The following is a 21,030-nucleotide window of genomic DNA, read 5'->3' on the forward strand; positions in this document are numbered from 1 at the left end:
AATTTTCACAAAGTTTTAAAAACAAATACACTCAAACAATATTTTATATCCTTTCCGTAAGGTAGCTCTTCGATCACATAGTTCCTGTCATTTTGCGTAAAAAAAGCTCTTTTGACAAACAATTGCAATTTCAAATACATTCGATTCCCTATAAGTCGTACTTCCTTTAGGTCAAATTTTCCTCTAACTCAAATTTTTTAACCGTTTTTAATGAAACCGCCTGCAACAAAAAGATTAAATAGATTCCTCATAGTCGAATTTCCCTCTAACTCGAACCAATTTTCGTGTCCTGTGACAATTCGACTGAGATGGAGTTGACTGTAATTTGTTTATTTTTCAATTTTTTTTTTATTTGAAAGTTCAAAACTTCAAAAACAATAGAGCTTTTTTAGTTAATTTTTTTCCAATAGATGTCAGGTAAATATACATGTGATTTTTATATTTTGAGCTTTTTTGACTTTTTTGTACTTTTTTGACTTTGTGTTTTGATGTAGTTCAGGCTTTAGACACTGTTTCGATATAATCAAACAAAAAAATGCATAATTGGCTGATGGCCATTTTTTGAAAGCTAATTGATCTTTGCTATTGAGACACCTAAAACAACATTCAAAATCTTGTCTTTCATATTAACTTACTTATGCTTCGTCTTTAATTCGGGTGGAGTTTGTTGCTGCTGTTGAACTTGCGGTTGAGGTGTAGCTTGCTGTATGATTGGGCATTCTTCAAGTTTATATTCAATCTGATCAGTCTTCATGCTTCCCTTATCTAATGTCAATGTATACTGATGGAGTATTTGTGTTTTATTATCACTTTGCTGATCATTTTGTTCATTTTGCTAAAAAAAAAAAAAAAAAAAAACAATTTTAATATGTACATTATATTCAATTTGTAAATCACTTACCTGAATTCCAACGGCTTGTATAATTGAACTTAAAAAATCCGTACCACTCTGTGTGAACTGTTCTAAGGGATTTTCCTTCTTAGTTACTACTTGCTGTCCAGCTTTAAGAGAATCTTTGATATACACTTTCCCTCCATTATTAATTGTTGCCGATGCGAGACAATTGTTTAGCATAGTTTGGGAATTAATGCATGTTATCCGAAAATCGGAAAGTGTTTCGAGTTTATGTAGACATGGAGTACATACGACTTTTGGCAACCTATCTTTTTCATCCACCTGATACGAAAAAGTTTAAAAAAGGAAAACATTCAAGTAAGGAGTAAAAGAATTACTAACTTTAAATATTTTTGTTCAAATGTTAGATTTCAAACAAACTATGTAACAAATGTAAAAAATATTTAAATTTATTGAGGAAAAGACCTATTCGCAACTTGTTTTACATTTGGCATAAATGCTCCAAAATCCCATGTTACTAAATATTTGATGTACAAAAAAATCTCATACAAAAATAAACCAATGCACTATCTATGCAAAAAATTGACAAATCAATCACACGAGAAGTCTTTACAAATTTTTAATACCAAATACACGATCTCAATTTTTATTTTTGAACGAAAATAATTTTTTGTTATTAGTGGTGTAGTTAAAGTTATACATAACAGGGAACCACTTTAGTAATAAAAAAAATAATTCTGAACTGGGGGTGAGACTTTTCTAATTATCTACATTATATATGTTTTTTGATCGCTGAAACCGAAGTTCATTTTCAAAAAATTTGTTAAAAAAAAAAATCAATTTCCCCTGTATACCAAAACACTTAACTACCAAGTTTGAACTATAACGCTTCGAGTTACAGCTTAAGATAGGGACAGAATGATACACAGACAGACAGAAGTGGGCCCGTCTACTTTTTTCGCATTCTCTATGACCGTAATGTAATATCTATTTGCTATCTGATTTTTTTACGATTCCATAACTTCCTCCTATATAAATTTCTATATAAATATTAATACAAGAATACAATATACAAGCACCGAAAAAAACCTTTAGAAAAATAAGTATGAAGAATTTAAGAAGAACATGTATAAAACCAAAATATGTAAAAAAAAAAAATGTTCATTTAGTCCAATTTTTCGACTCCTCTACAATCGACTACTTTTTTGCATTTCTTGAAATTGTCATAATATTGTTTCATATATGTATTTAGCGCAGATTAACAAGAACTCTATTCGGTTTATATCTGTTGATTGTTGAGGATTTCTTCGTCTTCTCTTTTTTTGAGGTAATTTTGGTTTAACTTGGGCATGTGTTTAGGTTCATTATCCTGTCCAGTGATCAAAGCGTTTTCCTCTAATATCGTATTTAACGCCTTTTTGCTCATTCTTCCCCAAATCATTGCAGAACCGACTCCATATTTGTATTTGGGAACTATACAGAAAGATAGCATTTTTGTTCAGACTTGCGATGAACGAAAACTATATTATTCGCTCAATAAGACTATTAAAGTCTTCTTCCGTCCAGACTCTATACCTTCTGAACTACTCTCAGCAATTTTTATATCATAATAGTTTATTATGTCAAAAGAAATGGCAAACCTAAAGCCAAGTTTTTTTTTGTCGAAAAAAGAGTTTCCAGAAATTAATAAATAACCAAAAGTCGTACAGTTTTTTTTTTTTAAAACAATTAATAAAAAATCTAATTTTTATTCCGTGTTTATGTGGTATATTGTTGAGATAGTAATATAAGAAAAACAAAATTTTCAATTCATAAAATCAACCCCCAGGAATGAGTGAAGTTTATTAATTTTGATTGACTCAAACTTTTATCCTCCACCTGCAGTATAATGCAAAAGAAGCTAAGAACTTATTCAGTTTTTAGCGATTTTGTCAAATGGATTTACTACGTTCTTACAACTCATGATTCAAAAAGTCTCAGTCATATTCAGTCATAATCTCTAATTTGGCGAGAAAAGTTCCATGAAAATTAAATTTTTTTTTTTTAAATCGATTGAAGGTAAACTTAGTCGAAACTTGAGGCCTTCGTTTAGTTAACAAAAAAAAAATGGCCCGATGCAATAACACTCGCGGCAATAACCTCTGCAGGTGTTATTTCCAAACCAAAAGGAAATATCCCCTGCGGTCTCTGTCAGACCAAGTTGACCTAAGTTCTGAACAATCGGCACATAGGAAGTTTTTATTGTGCTCTTAAAAAACAAATGTCCTTAGATTTACTCATCACCAAATGTTCTAAAACAGTGTTTTTCAACGTGTGGATCACGACCTCCCCAAGGGGGTGGCGGCCTTAAGCCATTTGGCTTGATGCAAAAAAATAAATAATGCCAAATAAAAACAGAAAATTTCTCAGCGCGACAAATGTGTTTGTATGTTTTTTAATACATGTCGAATCTTGTATTGATCTTTGATACTTTAACGATTAAATCGTTTTCCAAGTAAAGTCTGTTTCTCTACATAGTTTTGATGTCTAACATTGAAGAGAATGGGACTTCGCATATTAAGGTATTAAACCGCAAAGCTTCTTTTGCCAGCTCAGGATACTCTCCTCTTCTCTTAATCCAGAAATTCTCAATTGTTTTTAAATTAAATTTGTTTGTATTTTTAGCATGTAGATATATCTAAAATGTTTTTTTTTTTTCAGTTTTACACACGGTAGATGAACAAGTTAAAAAAAAAAAGGATTTGAAATCCATCATCGTTCCATTTTAATTTTCTTAATCCATTTCTGAAAAGTAACAAAATAGTTGCGAAGAATTTTCTTCAAGAATCTTTTGAACGCCGTGAAAAAAATCAAATTAGTTTGCTTGTAGAGACAGGAGACACTGATCATCACCCAAGTTATTGGTTTTTCTGTTTTTTTTTTTTTTTTTTCAGTTCATTTTCCTAATCCATTTCTGAAAAGTAACTCAATAGTTGCGAAGAATTTTCTTCAAGAATCTTTTGAACGCCGGGAAAAAAATCATCAAATTAGTTTGCTTGTAGAGACAGGAGACACTGATCATCACCCAAGTTATTCGTTTTTCTGTTTTTTTTTTTTTTCAGTTACAATGATTTCCTCTCTTCCTTGCAGGCTCTTTTTATTCAGGATGTTTAAGTAGTCAAAAAGATTAGCGTTAAATAATAATTTTAGAAGCCACGGAGGGTCAGAAAAATGTTTCGAATTTTTAGATTTTTAATTTTGTTAAAACAAAATTAATTTAGCTCTTAATTCCAAAACTCGTACTAATACTTTTACCTTTGCCACCCATCTTACCTCTGTGTGGTAAAGAACATTATTGTGGAGTGAACCCATTTCATCGCATACAATCCTTAAAAGTCGACTTTGCAAAGCCTTACCTTTTGTAAATTTCACTACTCTGATCACACCTTTGAGCGCATTATTTAATTCTGCAGAAAGAGGGAGTAACTTGAATTCAAGAACTTGTCGATGAAGAAAATAGTGTGTCCATGAAACGTTTGGCATTACGAGTTTTAATTTTGAAATTCGTTCACCTTTGTTGCCGGTCCAAGCTTTGGTACCATCATCGCTACAAAAAGCAAAACATTTAGTCCAATCCGATTCGGAGTCGAGACAGCTCTCTATAAACATGTCGAACAATTACTGGCCAGCAGGGATGCCATTCTAGCGACTTTGTCGCTAGATCTAGCGACATTTCAACTTCTTCCGCGACAAAAAATATTTTGATGTCGCTAGATTATTTCTAGCGACTTTTCTAACGACTTTTGAAACCAAGCATTTCTGAGTTGTGAAACGTAAATACTATTTTTATTATATAACAGCACTGGTAATTGTATATCCCTGGCATTTTTAAATTAATTTGACATTTTCGTAATTCCAATACTGTAATTGTAATAAATTGTCAACAAAAACTTTAAATTCTATTATTCTTATTCGAAATCAGCTTAAATGACTTAACAAAAACTGTCATACCTATGAACTATGAATGTATTTAAAAATAATGCTGTTGAAGTTCTTGCAACTGAAAATATTGAAGAAATGTATAGTGATCTTTTTGTATGTGATTCAGAATAAATACTAAGTATTTTATTCCAATAGATTTAACAATTATCTAGATATCTAAATACCTATTTACAATGAGACTGAATTAATTTTTTTTTTCCTTTATTTGTTTTTTGTTACTCTAGCCCTAAGTTTGTTTGTTAAAAAGCTTTGAATTAAAGAAAAAAAAAGTTATTCAAAATAAAATTTTTGTTGAGCTTTATTTTACAATTTTTTTTAGCGACTTCTAGCGACTTTTTGTCTCCAGAATTTCAGCCAATCTAGCGACTTTTAGAGGTTGGCCTAGCGACTTTTCATTTCAGCTTGTGGCAACACTGCTGGCCAGTATTTATTTATTTATTTACTTTACACAGTCTGAAACATAATGTACACTCATCTAGTTTCACTGCGTAACTTGGACTTTTCTGTAATTTTTCAACTAATTGTTCACCAACGTCAAAGGCCATGTCACTCATACTTTTCTTGATTATGTTGTCAGAAAGTGGAATAGTTCGTAACTTATCTGCCCCCTGTTTCCTGAGAATGGTTTCAACCATATACAAGGCTGCAGGCAAAATGAGATTCTCAGGAATTTTATGAGGTTTTCCCTCTAAGCATTTTTTTTTTAATTATGAAAAAAAACTATTGATCTTAAATTTTCTTAAATAAAAACTTATATTTTTCGAGTATTTATAATGTGCGCCTGGTCAATGGTCATACCAAAAATTTAGATACCAATACCTCATTTTTGCATTTTTGGCATTCGCTGAGTAAAAAAAAAAAAACACTCTTCAATTGTGATTTGCATTTAAGAATTCAAAAAATGAAAATAACACGGAAAAAAATTCTTCGCGAATATGTAAAATCTTATGTTATATTCGATCGAGTTTTGAGGGGGGAAAAATTAGTGTATAAAGCTATTTAAAATTGTTGACACATTATAGTGTCCAAAATATTTATCCTTTCAAAGGGGTCGTGAACTCAAAAAGTTCGAAAAACGCTGTTCTAAAATATCTAATCGATTTACAACATATGGACAGTGTGGTCAGACATCATTCAGAAAAATTTTACAACTTGAAAGATAAAAGATTTGTTTACATTTTTAATCCCGCTTAAGGAATTAAATTATTCAATTATTTTGAAATAACCCTTTATAATCTATTCTGTAACAAGCTGGCAATTATTTTGCAGAGTGGTAAACCTGTGATAATTTTTTAAGGTTTAAGAGGACCGCCAAAACCCTAAACCTCTAAAAACAAAATGAAAAATGATTTTTTTTTTCTCAAATACAAAAATACCTTATTGGAAGGGGGCACTCGCATACAGGAGTTCAAGCCGATCACACCCTCCGTTCGTAAGGTTTTACCTTTACTTACCACAATTGTTGTACATTCCGTGATCTTTTTGATCAAGTTTTTGCGTTTTCCTTCGATTGAAAAAATACTTATTTTTGAATCGGCGCTGGAGGTGCATAGCCGGCACAAGTCAAAGTAACTAACACACCTGTATCCAGCCATTATAGGAATTTTCTTCACAGGGTCTGCAAATTTCAATTTCAAAGCTTTTCTTTTGCACTCCCGCCACTACCCGGAAGTTTTCATAAAATCATTAATTTTTTTTTACATATTTTCAGGTCTAAATTCAGACATTCCATTTGATCACTAGTTTGAACATTTTAGACCTAAATTTTGTTTTTTTTTTCCTTTTTCAAAAAAATAAATTGCGGTCTGCTCTAAATTGAAAAAAAAAAAACTAGCGACGATTCACACATCAACAAAGAAAATTGCAGATACTACTTGGATGCTAGATTTAGCGCGTGGGATGTTTTTCGTTTTATTAATACACAATTGCCGGCAATTGAAAAATAACAATACAAATTGGTAGATATTTGTTTTATGGACAATATTTAGTGTGAATTTTTTAAAAATATAAACAAATTATGCAATGAAAATCCCTTTTGTGTGACGCTTTGCTTGTGTTATTTTGCTTGATTCTGCTTTTTTTCATCTTTGCCAAAGTGACATTCGGAACAATGTTTAGAAAACAATCGATTTGAAGCGTTTGTGTACAGCGGATGTTTTATAGGGTGTGCCATTCAAGTTTTAAAGCCTAGTACGCAGCTGAAGCCTAGAACGAAATCATAAACGAAATTTAATTTTTTTTTGTTTTAAGTTTTCTGATGTTATTTTTCTGGAATTTATTATTTTGACTTTGACATAATACTCGATGGTATATTTTCGTTAACATGTTCGCAGGTTACTTTGGAGACTTAAACATTTTTCATACAAAAATGCAGAAAGCTTATTTATTGGTTTAAAAAACAATTTTTGTAGTTAAGAAATAATAAAATTTTACTGTTGTAAATTTCCCACTTTTTCACCACAGTACACATAAAAAGGTAATATATTCCGAACTGACATTGGTCGCCAGATTGTCAAAACATGACACTTTGGCGACCAATGTCAGCTACCGAATTCTTAATTGTTTAAAATACCGACGAAAAACGCACAAAAACCGATAAACCACGCACACCACTAATTTTTAAACAATTATTTATCATTTTCCGCGATGAAACACGAAGAAAATTTGTTATTTTTCAATTTATAATATTTTTAAATGACATTTTATAAATTAAAACAAAAACAAATTTCCTGTTTACTGCGATTGAAATATAAAAATTGAAGGCCGACCTGACAGATTGGTGCCCATTTTTGACAAACAAATTTTGACCTTATTATGTGTACTGTGCTTTTTCACTTTTTAGGTCATTATAGTTAAAGCCTAGTACGCTGCTGATGCGAAACGAAAAATTTTCAAGTCTCCAAAGTCGACAACGAAAATGCTAACGAACAAATATCATCGAGTATTCTGTCAAAGTCAAAATTAAAAAATTCCAAATCAAGAAAAATCAACAATTTTGACACTATACTAACAACTAACATTTCATCTTTGGTTAAGGTATTATACAATATGTTTCCACCTACGCTAAATCCGAGATTTAGAATAAATCTCGCGATTTATTTTAAATCTACTTCGCTAAATCTAAGATTTAGCTAAGTAGATTTAGAATAAATCTCGAGATTTATTTTAAATCTACTTCGCTAAATCTCAGATTTGGGTTCAGCTACCCTAAATCTAAGATTTTCACCTACTTTCAATCCGAGATTTAGAATAAAACTCGAGATTTGTGCTAAATCTACTCAGCTAAATCTCTGATTTAGGGTAGGTGGAAACGTAGAATAAACTATGTTTCCACTTACGCTAAATCCGAGATTTAGCTAAGTAGATTTAGAATAAATCTCGAGATTTATTTTAAATCTACTTCTTTAAATCTCATATTTGGGTTCAGCTACCCTAAAAGATTTTCACCTACTTTCAATCCGAGATTTAGAATTAAACTTTAGTAATACTACGTTTCTATAGTGTTGAAATGTTATAAATTCACCCTCACGTGTGAAGCGGGGGAAATAGACTTTAATTCTGGAGTGAGAAATACTTGTATTAGACCCCTGTACAATTTTTTTTTTTTTTCAAATTAGTAATCGTACTCGTGAGTCGTTACGTCTGTTTGGTCATAAAACAAAAATGTCAGTAATCCTTGTTACTTGAAACAGCAAGTAATTAAGTTTTACATTCAACCCACCCAACAAACAATTTTGGTTCTATAAAGCTTTACAGATGCAATTGTTGCTTCTGTAAAGCATTATAAAAGCAAAATTGTTAGTAGGGCATTCTTTGCATCAGTAGATCTCGATACGCACAAATAGACAGACGGACGTATAAAGTAGAGGGAATAACTATTATGTATTTTTGTAAGTTCTGTATCATCATAATCATATATTTCATCAAAATCTAGTCATAGAATTAGATAAGATAACAGTGGAAAACAGTACAATAAGTAACGTGGTTTTTCGATTTTTTGGTTAGTTTTTACTAACTTTAGCTGCTAAATTTTTTTGATATAAATTTTATAAGATATATATTTAAAAACTAATTAAAAAAAAATATTTTGAGGGGCAAGTTAAGCCTGAACTACATCAAAACACAAAATCAGAAAAGTAAAAAAAAGTAAACACGATGTTTTTTCTTCTTCCCCCTAGTAGCTTGTTTGTGTATCTCTCTTTCATTTTAAAAAAGTATTCGATTCAAAAAGCTTGAACAAGACCAAGCTTTCAATTTTCACAAAGTTTTAAAAACAAATACATTCAAACAATATTTTATATCCTTTCCGTAAGGTAGCTCTTCGATCACATAGTTTTTAATGAAACCGCCTGCAGCAAAAAGATTAAACAGATTCCTCTTAGTCGAATTTGGTGCCGTGAAATAACGCCGAGCGAAATAACGCCGAATTCCAAAATTCGGCGTTATTTCACTTTACAAAAGCGAAATAACGCCGAATTTCAACATTCGGCCTTATTGCGCTTTGTCAAAGTGAAATAACGCCGAGTCCCAAGTGAGAAATAAGGCCGAATGCTAGAAATGTGAGCATAGAAGTGGACCTAAGTTAACCAGTATATTAAAATTCTAACCTTTTTTATTTTCAAAGGCATATAAGGCCCTAATTTATTAAGGCAGAATGGCCCCAATACCAATTTGGGACTTATGTCCATCCAAGCGAGGTATAGGTTCCAAAAAAGTTTTTTGTCTTATGTGCCTCTTATTTATTCATTAACAGATTAGTCTCAAGAAGGTACAAAAACATGTCGCAGGGACAAAAGGCCCAGGGATATAGCACCCACTTTTTATTTATGGGAGTTATGTTCCACTTGAGTGGGTTGACATTTAATTTAAGAATTATATCCCACTTGAGTGGGACATAAGCTCCATATATTTTTCATTTAAGTGGGACATAAGCCCCACGCTTTTCGAAATATAAAACAATAATGAACAATTATAACTTTGGTATATTTTATTCGCGTTTTGTTCCAGAGTCTTTAAATGCAAAAGAAACTTTGAATAAAATAATGATAAGAAACAAATAGATCCCACCTGTTTTAATTGGTGGAAAGCAAAGCGGACACAAATTTCTTACATGAGAATCTATTTAATTTTTGGAACCCAAACGCGAAGCGGAAAAAAATTTTGCCCACGGGAGAATCAATTTTGAGGTGTGAAAATAAAAATTCGCGCGAATTTTTATTTTCACACCTCAAAATTGATTCTCCCGTGGGCAAAATTTTTTTCCGCTTCGCGTTTGGGTTCCAAAAATTAAATAGATTCTTATGTAAGAATTTATTTTTCTCTTCGCGTTTGCCAAGTTATAACACAAACATATCTTTGTTGTTTGGTATACACATAAATAAAACAATAAAACCCAAGATACTTAGGTTTATAAACAGTGAAATATTTTTGGAGGCTGAGAGCATGCTGCTCTGCTGCAATCCCCTTGATTGGATACACTATTGAATCGGCTTATTTGCCAATAAGGTGGGACATAAGTGCAAAATCGAATTATGTAACTATCCCAAATACAGTTATTCAGTTGGGAGATAATTTTATAATTTGTAAATTCTTTGTTAGTGAGACATAACGCCCATCCTTTATTTGTGGGTCTTTTGTCCAACCTGAGTTTGACATAAGCCCCACATTTAATTTGGAACTTATGTCTCACTCAAGCGGGATGTAAGCCCCACAATAATAGTGGCTGTTATTCCATGGGCCTTATGTCCCTGTGCCAAAAATATGGCATTTCAATACCAAACTGACTGCAGGTGGTTACATAGAAATTTTTCCTAAGCTCCACTTAGCAAGATTTTCCTCACTGAAAAAGTGAAATAACGCCGAATCGGCGTAATTTCACTTTATCATTGTGAAATAAGACCGAATGTTGAAATTCGGCGTTATTTCGCTTTTGTAAAGTGAAATAACGCCGAATTTTGGAATTCGGCGTTATTTCGCTCGGCGTTATTTCACGGCACCATCGAAGGTGCCGTGAAATAACGCCGAGCGAAATAACGCCGAATTCCAAAATTCGGCGTTATTTCACTTTACAAAAGCGAAATAACGCCGAATTTCAACATTCGGCCTTATTGCGCTTTGTCAAAGTGAAATAACGCCGAGTCCCAAGTGAGAAATAAGGCCGAATGCTAGAAATGTGAGCATAGAAGTGGACCTAAGTTAACCAGTATATTAAAATTCTAACCTTTTTTATTTTCAAAGGCATATAAGGCCCTAATTTATTAAGGCAGAATGGCCCCAATACCAATTTGGGACTTATGTCCATCCAAGCGAGGTATAGGTTCCAAAAAAGTTTTTTGTCTTATGTGCCTCTTATTTATTCATTAACAGATTAGTCTCAAGAAGGTACAAAAACATGTCGCAGGGACAAAAGGCCCAGGGATATAGCACCCACTTTTTATTTATGGGAGTTATGTTCCACTTGAGTGGGTTGACATTTAATTTAAGAATTATATCCCACTTGAGTGGGACATAAGCTCCATATATTTTTCATTTAAGTGGGACATAAGCCCCACGCTTTTCGAAATATAAAACAATAATGAACAATTATAACTTTGGTATATTTTATTCGCGTTTTGTTCCAGAGTCTTTAAATGCAAAAGAAACTTTGAATAAAATAATGATAAGAAACAAATAGATCCCACCTGTTTTAATTGGTGGAAAGCAAAGCGGACACAAATTTCTTACATGAGAATCTATTTAATTTTTGGAACCCAAACGCGAAGCGGAAAAAAATTTTGCCCACGGGAGAATCAATTTTGAGGTGTGAAAATAAAAATTCGCGCGAATTTTTATTTTCACACCTCAAAATTGATTCTCCCGTGGGCAAAATTTTTTTCCGCTTCGCGTTTGGGTTCCAAAAATTAAATAGATTCTTATGTAAGAATTTATTTTTCTCTTCGCGTTTGCCAAGTTATAACACAAACATATCTTTGTTGTTTGGTATACACATAAATAAAACAATAAAACCCAAGATACTTAGGTTTATAAACAGTGAAATATTTTTGGAGGCTGAGAGCATGCTGCTCTGCTGCAATCCCCTTGATTGGATACACTATTGAATCGGCTTATTTGCCAATAAGGTGGGACATAAGTGCAAAATCGAATTATGTAACTATCCCAAATACAGTTATTCAGTTGGGAGATAATTTTATAATTTGTAAATTCTTTGTTAGTGAGACATAACGCCCATCCTTTATTTGTGGGTCTTTTGTCCAACCTGAGTTTGACATAAGCCCCACATTTAATTTGGAACTTATGTCTCACTCAAGCGGGATGTAAGCCCCACAATAATAGTGGCTGTTATTCCATGGGCCTTATGTCCCTGTGCCAAAAATATGGCATTTCAATACCAAACTGACTGCAGGTGGTTACATAGAAATTTTTCCTAAGCTCCACTTAGCAAGATTTTCCTCACTGAAAAAGTGAAATAACGCCGAATCGGCGTAATTTCACTTTATCATTGTGAAATAAGACCGAATGTTGAAATTCGGCGTTATTTCGCTTTTGTAAAGTGAAATAACGCCGAATTTTGGAATTCGGCGTTATTTCGCTCGGCGTTATTTCACGGCACCATCGAATTTCCCTCTAACTCAAACAAATTTTCGTGTCCTGTGACAATTGGACTTAGATGGAGTTGACTGTAATTTGCTTACTTTTTTAATTTGTTTTTATTTGAAATTTCAAAACTTCAAAAACAAAAGAGCTTTTTCAGTTAATTTTTTTCCAATAGATGCCAGGTAAATATACATGTGATTTTTATATTTTGAGCTTTGTTTACTTTTTCGTACTTTTTTGACTTTGTGTTTTGATGTAGTTCAGGCTTTAGCATAAGGAATTTTTGTCGTATTAAGTATTTAAAGTAGAGATGCCGCGAACATTGATTTGGCCGAATACCGAATACCGAATATTCGGCCACGATCCTCGGCCGAATACCGAATATTCGGCCGCCGAATATTCGGCCAAGGACACTCAGAAAAAAATGTTAGTAATTTCAAAAAATTTATACTTTGTCTAAAGAATAGATGTGGCTTAAAAAAAGATAGACATCTAAAATCGAATTATACAGCCAAAAGTATTAGGCACCCCAAAAAAATTATTTTTTGAATACTGGAAGTAACTGAAGCAAATTGTACAAAACTTTAAGTATACACAGTTAGAAGGCTTCAGTATAATGCTAGCGTCAGGTCTCATTCACCTGAAAACAAGAAGTTGCTGTTATTTTCTTCGAGATATAGTGAGAGTGCGTTGAGAAAAAACTACTTGTGTTCAAATCCTTCTACCTGTTTTTCGCAACAATATATTTCAAAGAAATTTGGTGCTGAAGAACAACCATGATTTCCTTAATACATGGGAGGAAAAATTAATACTTGGGGTTTCATTCTTCCCGACTTATTTAAAAAATTAGTGATAAAAAATAGTGAAATCGACTCAAAGCCACATTCAAACAATATGAGAACCAATGGATAAATTGTTAAAGTTGTATATATTTAAGACACCCACGTGCATTACGACTAATTTCAGCCAACAAAAATGGAACATGAAACAAATCCGAGCTTCCAGTATTCAAAAAAGCATTTTTTTGGGGTGCCTAATACTTTTGGCCATGGCTGTATATGAGGACTGTTCGCCAAGATCGAACGGCGGACAAAATTTCATATTTTGACAACATTTGCTAAAATCTACCTTTCTTCTCCTGGGACAAGTGTTTACAGCTAAAGACTATTTTTCGAAGCAGGAATAGTCTACGAAGATAAACGTAATCGTTTACTACCAACAAATGCGGAACAAATAGTTTTCATTCACCACAAATTGCCTTTAGTAGATTATAAGTACTAAAATTACAATTTTTTAATAAAATACACATTTTGGTATAATATAATTTATGTCTTTTTTTTTTTTTACCCTGTGCAGGGACGGGTTAGAATATTCCTGCAGCGCCTCCCCGCTTGTCGTAAAAGGCGACTAAAGGAGCAAATTTATCTAGGTCACAAACACCAAGGTGAACCTAGCGACACTTAACACCTGTAAACTTTCCCAAAAGTGTGCATGCCAGTCCCTGGGTTGGCACGACTGGAGATCACCGGTGCTGTTAAAGAGAGATCAAATACAAAACTGGCGTATGCACGCGTCGAAACAAAACAACAACAACAACAACAACGTTTCGCAAGATTTTGTGAACTGAAGCATTATGGAAGTACTCGTCCAAAGAAATGACACTACCCCGCCAGGCACTACCATTACTAATGGTACTGATCCTGGACCGAGTAGCAATGCTCGGGTCAGAGCTAGACGGATTCCGGGGGCTAGCAAAGTAATGCCACAGATTATACAAAATCTGAGAGTTGCGAGTTGGAACGTTGGGAGTATGACAGGTCGAAGCTTCGAGCTGGAAGAGATGATGATAAGAAGGCGAGTAGACATCTTGTGTGTCCCAGAAAGAAATGGCGTAACACGGGAAATAGGGCCCGTTTCTTGGATACAAGGACAAAAAATTACAAGATGTTCTACTATGGAACGGAAAAGGGTAAGAACGGAATCGGAATCATCCTTGCAAAAGACCTCTTAGGCAGCATATTGTCCATTTCGAAATCCAGTGACCGTTTGATGTCCCTTAAATTGGTGATTAAAGGAAAGTTTTGGAATATTGTCACTGCATATGCTCCCCAAATTGGATGTGAGCAGGTGGAAAAAGATGCATTTTGGCTAGATTTTCACAACCTACTTAAGGACATCCCAAAGGAAGAGTTTTTGTTCGTGGGCGGAGATTTAAATATACATGTCGGGAAAACAAACGAAGACTATGAAGATTGCCATGGAGGCCTCGGATACGGCATCAGGAACTCTCCTGGTGAAGACATCCTGAGCTCGTGCAAAACATATGGTCTTATCGTACTTAATACCATGTTCATCAAACAAAGCCGACACCTGGTCACTTACAGCAGTGGTGGAAATGAGACTCAGATTGATTACCATTTGGTATCTAGTTTCATGAAACCTCGGGTCAAGGATTGTAAAGTGATACTGGGAGAAGCGATCGCCCACCAACACCGTCTCCTACTGACAGAATTTTTTATGGAGACAGTGAACGACAACAAAAAGACAAAGACTTTTGGGAAGATCAAATGGTATAATCTGGATAAGGAAAAAGGCGAAGCTTTTATTTCGAATATGCAAAACTATCTGTATAACAACACCAATATATTTCGAAATGAAGAGAGTACAGCACAAAGTATGTGGGACCTCCTGCAGCGAACTTGCATAGAAAAAGCCAAAACACTGTTAGGGGTTTCAAAAGGACACAACCAACAAGGCAAAGAAACATGGTGGTGGAATGATGAAGCTAGAGCAGTTGTAAGTAAAAAGAAAATGGCTTTCAAAGCTTGGTCGAAGTGCCCCTCTAATAATACAGAGCAAAAGTCACGCCTCGAAGTGGAATACAGAAACTGCAAGAAAGAAGCGAAGAAGATATGTGCCCAAATTCAAGCCAAGAATACGGAAGACCTGTATCGGGAGCTAGATGAAATTTCTTCCCCGACTGCTGGTGCTATTCAAGAGCTAGGACAAAACGTGAATAAGGGCGCAACCATCTTCAAAATAGCCGCTCAAAGAAGAAGAAATGCTCAGGAGATCTGTTCGCCAAAGTTTATTAACAATGCTCAAGGCCAACTGCTTGTGGAAAACGAAGAAATCCTCCACAGGTGGCGACAGTATTGTGACGAACTTCTAAATGAACAATTTCCAAGGCTACACTTTCCAATAGCTTCACCTAACTTAAGCGAAGTATCCGATGTCACAGTCGAAGAAGTTAGTGAGGCTGTAAAATACTCCAAAAAGGGAAAAGCTGTTGGGCCAGACGAAATACCCTCAGAGTTTTGGAAAAAGATGGGAGACATCGGGTCTAGATGGCTCATGGTTCTTGTTTCCAAGCTTATACGAGGTGATCGAATGCCTAATCAATGGAGGGAAAGTTATCTTCTTCCAATATACAAAGGGAAGGGTGATACTCGAAGCTGTGATAATTACCGTTCGATTAAGCTGATGTCACACACCATGAAGATCGTTGAGCGAGTCTTGGGTAGCCGACTGCGAAAAATAATAAGGCTATCTGATGACCAGTGCGGGTTTGTTGCTGGTAAATCAACCACAGATGCACTCCAGAGTATCAGAATCATTATGGAAAAACATCGAGATTCCTTGGAGGATTTGCATGTGGTATTGGTTGATTTTGAAAAAGCATTCGATCGACAACCACGAGATCTGATATGGGTGGCCCTCAGACAACAAGGAGTTCCGGAAACCTATGTGCGGATAATTATGGACATGTATGATGGAGCAGTTACTAAAGTAAGATGTGCAGCTGGAGTGACCGAAGAATTCGAAATCACAGTAGGTGTACACCAGGGAAGCGTCTTGAGTCCTCTGCTCTTTATTACCGTTCTTGATTACCTGCTCGAAGGCAAAGTGACGGACCCAAAAGTGCTTCAGTTATTCTTTGCTGACGATGGAGCCATCATAAGTGAAGACCCGATATCCATGCAACGAGCACTTGATGTATGGGTGGATGTTCTAGAAGGTAGTGGGTACCGCATAAGCACGAAAAAGACAGAATACCTATGCTGCCCATTTTCTGATCCACACAGGCCTATTCCTGACATTTATTTGAATGGTGTAGTGCTTCCCAAGTGTGAAAAGTTTAAATATCTGGGGTCTATGATAAATAACGAAGGTACTTGTGATGACGATATCAATCATCGCGTAAGCGTAGGGTGGATGAAGTGGCGGGAAAATTCTGCTATCTTCTGTGATCGAAAAATGCCCCCTAAGCTGAAAGGAAGGCTCTACACCGCAGTTGTGCGTCCAGCACTCACATACGGTTCACAATGTTGGACAATGTACAAAAAGTATGAGAGTAAGTTAACGGCAGCTGAGATGAAGATGCTTCGTATGACAGCAGGAGTAACAAAGCTTGATAGAATTAGAAGTACGAAGATCCGAGGAAGCCTTCATGTTAAAAACACCATCTCCCAAAAAATTGAACACGACCGACTCAGTTGGTATTGCCATGTTCAAAGGAGAGATCCTGAGAACCCCGTCAAAAAAGCAATATCATACAACGTTCCAACACGAAATAATAAGAAAGGTAGGCCTAAAAACTCCTGGTACAAGCAAATGCAAAAACACCAGCATTAAGTTGGCCTCAGAAACGGAACAATACAAAACCGGGAGGCTTGCCGCCGATTTCTGAGGTCAACCCGGCGAACCCCACAGGCGGATCACTAGTGTGAAGCAGTAACGTGGGAAGGTTATGATCCCCTCGACATCGAGATCATAACAGCGCCGAGAAAAAGGAAGAAGAAGATAATTTATGTCTTTTTTCTTCTCCATTTGGTATTCGGTATTCGGCCGAATAGTTAAACTAAATAAAGCATCCAATAGCCTATTTAAAAACCTAATTTAAAACAATAATTTTGTTCGAGTGGCAACCTTAACATTTCAGACCTCTGCTGAAAACCTTAATTGTTGTCAGTCTTGAAACACTCTTATTCATTCGATAAGTAACCATTGCCAAGATCAGTGATCAGTCTCAAATCGGATTATCTTCCGTCACACATCACAAGCCAATTTATAATAATTTACTATAATCTAAAAGGAAGATTGTGCGTTTAAAAATAAATAAAATACATACATACATTCCAAAACCGTGAATAAATGTGTAGCAGGGGTCATTAAAATTCGATCTCGTCACACACTTAATTTCCAGCTTAGGGGTTTTTATTTAATAATCTCTAAGACTTACCTACCATTGAATCTTGATCAGAGTTTTTTTTTTGTTTACATTTATCGTCGGCCAATCGTAAGAAAATCGTCACAATTAACTGAAAATAAAAAACATTTTCATATTATGTACCTATTTTTTAAAAAATTATAAAAAGTTTTGATTGTTTTTTGTTTTTAAGAAACCATTTATTAAATTCTCAAACAATAATTTGATTTTTTTTAATATAAAACATTTCATCTCCTAAAAAATGTTGTGTTGTTTTTCTTTCTGATCAAAAAAATAATTCTTAGGAAATTTTTGATTTGATAAGACTTTTTCTGACATAATTAATTTTTATTTGTGTGCATTATCTCTTCACAGATTTGCCATAATGTTGGTAAAAATTTACTTTTTAACGACAGTGATATGCTGCTGCACGGTCCTCGCACAAGATCTCCCCCCGAACATTGCCCTAGTGATTGCGGATATTTTTAATCCTAACGCAACAACAACACCAACACCAACACCAAGACCTGTTGCAACACGTCGTCCAGGTATTGGTGACATTGTGACTTCTGAACCTATCGCTCCAACATTGGAGTCGCAAATACTCAAGACAGACGATGGAGTCAAGTGCACATGTGTACCATACTATCTCTGTAAGGGCGATAACACTTTGCGCGATGACGGAGAAATTGATGGTTTCGGCAAAATCGACATTCGCTTCGATCCCTACAGTTGTCATTACTTAGAAATTTGTTGTATTGACAATCGCACAGTATCAGAACCGATTAACCCAGTACCAGTTGAAAAGCGACCAAATCAACCAACCGGATGTGGCATTCGTAATCCAAATGTTGATTTTCAGATAACCGGAAATAATGATTATGAAGCCAATTTCGGAGAGCTGCCATGGACCGTTGCACTATTGAAGACCGACACTGAAGAGTACTTCTGTGCCGGCTCCTTAATACACCCACAAATCGTTCTGACCGCTGCACATTGTGTTCGAAAATACAGACCAAATCAATTCAAAGTGCGAGCAGGTGAATGGGACTCTCAAACGACTAGAGAACGACTTCCATTCCAGGAGTTAAATGCCCAGGAAATAATAATACATCCAAGTTTCAATATAACATCTGTAGCAAATGACTTTGCTTTGGTTGTTGTGTCCCAACCTTTTGTTTTGGCAGATCATATTAATGTTGTTTGTCTTCCCGCCCCCAATATGTTTCCTGCATCGGGGGAAACTTGTCTGTCCAGTGGCTGGGGACGTGATAAATTTGGTAGCACTGGAAAGTACAGCGTGATAATGAAAAAAGTTCCACTGCCAGTAGTAGATTTCGAGCAATGTCAGTCAGCGTTCCGTTCAGCGCGTTTAGGAAAATACTTTATTTTGGATCCGTCTTTCATTTGTGCTGGAGGCCAACAAGGTGTGGACACATGCACGGGTGACGGAGGTGGACCATTGGTATGTTCTGCTGATGCTTCTGAGAATAGATATTATCAGAGTGGTATAGTTGCATGGGGTTTAGGGTGCAACGATCCAATTCCTGGCGCATATGCCAGTGTTGCATTGGGACGAAACTGGATTGACGAGGAAATGAACAGGTTAGGATTTGGAGTAGTTTCGTATAGCTACTAAGTGTAAATATGAATGTAATTATGTATGTGTGTTGATAGAAAGAAATTAAAGTGAAACTGATTTTAATTATTTAATAATTGTCATTTTTTTTAATTGGTATCAATGATTTGAATTGCGTTGCGGTATAATTACTGGAATATGAATAATCATCAAGTTTGTATAAGTTTCTTGGAAGTAATCTTAAAGTTCATTTGGTTTTGTAGATTTATATGATTTCATTAATTTATAACAGCACGTTTCAAATTTTACTGTGACGAATTAAAATATGAGAAGCTTCTGACTTGTATTATATAATAATAATTACTGAGGTACCAAAAAAGACTGGTTTTGGTTTGATCAATGCTAAAGCCTGGTACGCTGCTCGCGCTAAATTTTAGCTGAGATAAAATTCCCATACAAGTTATCGATATCTTGTATGGGATCCATTTTATCTCGGCTAAAAATTTTCGATAATTTGTATGGGAGCTAAAATTTAGCGCGAGCAGCGTACCAGGCTTAAGATTTGAATGTCAAACGATCTTTATCTTTTAAAACCGCAACACATGTATAATTAATATTAAATGATTGGTTGGAATACGGTTGAACGTTAGTTTTTAACGTTCAAAAAATTTATTGTCTCTAAGCAGATTGCATATCAGCTCTGTAATAGATGTCTTAACTAGGCTTGTGTAGTTCGCGAACGAACTAGTTCAATGAACTAGTTCATTTTGGTGAACTATTGAACTTAGTTCACTTACTTAGTTCAATTTAGTTCGCGAATAGCGAAAAAGATTTTTTTCAACAAACTAAACAGCAACCTAGAGCAGTCGTAATATGACATTACAAAACAGCTTTCGCTCACTTTACGTTATGATTTTTTTTTATATATGTATTTTGGGTGAAAGGAAGTCCCATATTTATAGGGAATTTTCAAATTTGGTCCTTGTCTTCCTTTGTCTTATACGACAAACGTTTAAAGAATAGGGGTTCAGAAACCAAAGTACATATGAAATTGCATCCAATTCTTTGTGGAGCGAAATCAGTTCTTCTGCTCTACCTCAAGATTGAGATGTAAAACAAAAGGCACAAGGTTGCTTGTGCCAGTATTAGCGTTTTTCTTCAAGCACAACTTATTCTTATTTCTGAGCAAGAACAAAAAACAAGTAGCATCTTGGTACTTGCATTACTATGATTTTGATTTAATGAAAGCACGAACTTCTTCAAGACTTTCGTCAGGAACCAGAAAGCTCGACAAGTATATGAACGAAATTAAGAATTTTTATAAAAAAAGAAATATGTATCTGTTATTTTTAGGTTGTACTTGTTTTATTATGTAGAATGCGTCAATTTTACATAAATTTGGATACAGTTTGTACAAAGTAATTTTGTTTTTTGATTCTAACAAAACCGGAGTGATTAAAATAAATTGAAATAAAATGAACTAGTTCAGAACTAGTTCAGTAGCGTGATTTGAACTAAAGTGATCGATCACTCAAATGAACTAAAGTGCCCAACTCTAGTCTTAACAGGACACTGTCTCATAGGTAGACACGCCATAAGACTTGGCGTAGTCTCTAACGACTTCTGTAGAAGTTGCCTTGATGAGGAAGAAGAAGAAACAATCCAACATCTTCTCTGCTCATGTCCTGCCCTTTCCAGTAGACGTAAAAAATACTTGGAAAAATATTTCTTAGAAGATACTAGTGAACTTATAAATACTGACATCTTCAACCTTCACCGCTTCATTAAAAGCTCCAACTGGTTTAATTAGTG

The 21,030-nt window shown here is 34.7% G+C and overlaps 2 protein-coding genes across 5 annotated transcripts in view; one reads left to right on the top strand and one right to left on the bottom strand.

Annotated features, from left to right (window-relative positions):
• The window catches only part of LOC129913901 (alpha-protein kinase 1), a 14,606-nt gene extending 7,668 nt beyond the window's left edge, over positions 1-6,938 (bottom strand). For 2 of the 3 annotated variants that reach the window (XM_055992869.1, XM_055992868.1), the window contains exons 1-3: positions 6,292-6,938; positions 902-1,177; positions 636-835 (exon numbers count right to left, since the gene is read on the bottom strand). In XM_055992869.1, the coding sequence (XP_055848844.1) occupies positions 636-835; positions 902-1,177; positions 6,292-6,432 (617 nt within the window). In that variant the 5' untranslated portion in view covers positions 6,433-6,938. The remainder of the gene's footprint in view (positions 1-635; positions 836-901; positions 1,178-6,291) is intronic. The other variant, XM_055992870.1, reaches the window with a different exon arrangement.
• Positions 6,939-17,412: 10,474 nt separating this feature from the next.
• On the top strand, positions 17,413-19,355 carry LOC129914361 (phenoloxidase-activating factor 2-like). Of its 2 annotated transcripts, none has more exons than XM_055993565.1 (2): positions 17,413-17,729; positions 18,015-19,355. In XM_055993565.1, exon 2 carries the CDS (start codon positions 18,025-18,027, stop codon positions 19,276-19,278), a length of 1,254 nt encoding a protein of 417 aa, XP_055849540.1. In that variant the 5' UTR covers positions 17,413-17,729; positions 18,015-18,024; the 3' UTR covers positions 19,279-19,355. The 2 variants fall into 2 exon arrangements, with proteins under 2 accessions (XP_055849540.1, XP_055849541.1); XM_055993566.1 differs by having other exon boundaries at positions 17,419-17,532.
• The last annotated feature ends 1,675 nt before the right edge of the window (positions 19,356-21,030 follow it).

The sequence above is a fragment of the Episyrphus balteatus genome, chromosome 3 (genome assembly GCF_945859705.1).
Source record: "Episyrphus balteatus chromosome 3, idEpiBalt1.1, whole genome shotgun sequence".
Classification (NCBI taxonomy): Eukaryota; Metazoa; Arthropoda; class Insecta; order Diptera; family Syrphidae; genus Episyrphus; species Episyrphus balteatus.

What these genes read in the sequence shown, in the direction of transcription:
- LOC129914361 (XM_055993565.1), top strand. Translation starts at nt 18,025, where the DNA reads ATGTTGGTAAAAATTTACTTTTTAACGACAGTGATATGCTGCTGCACG.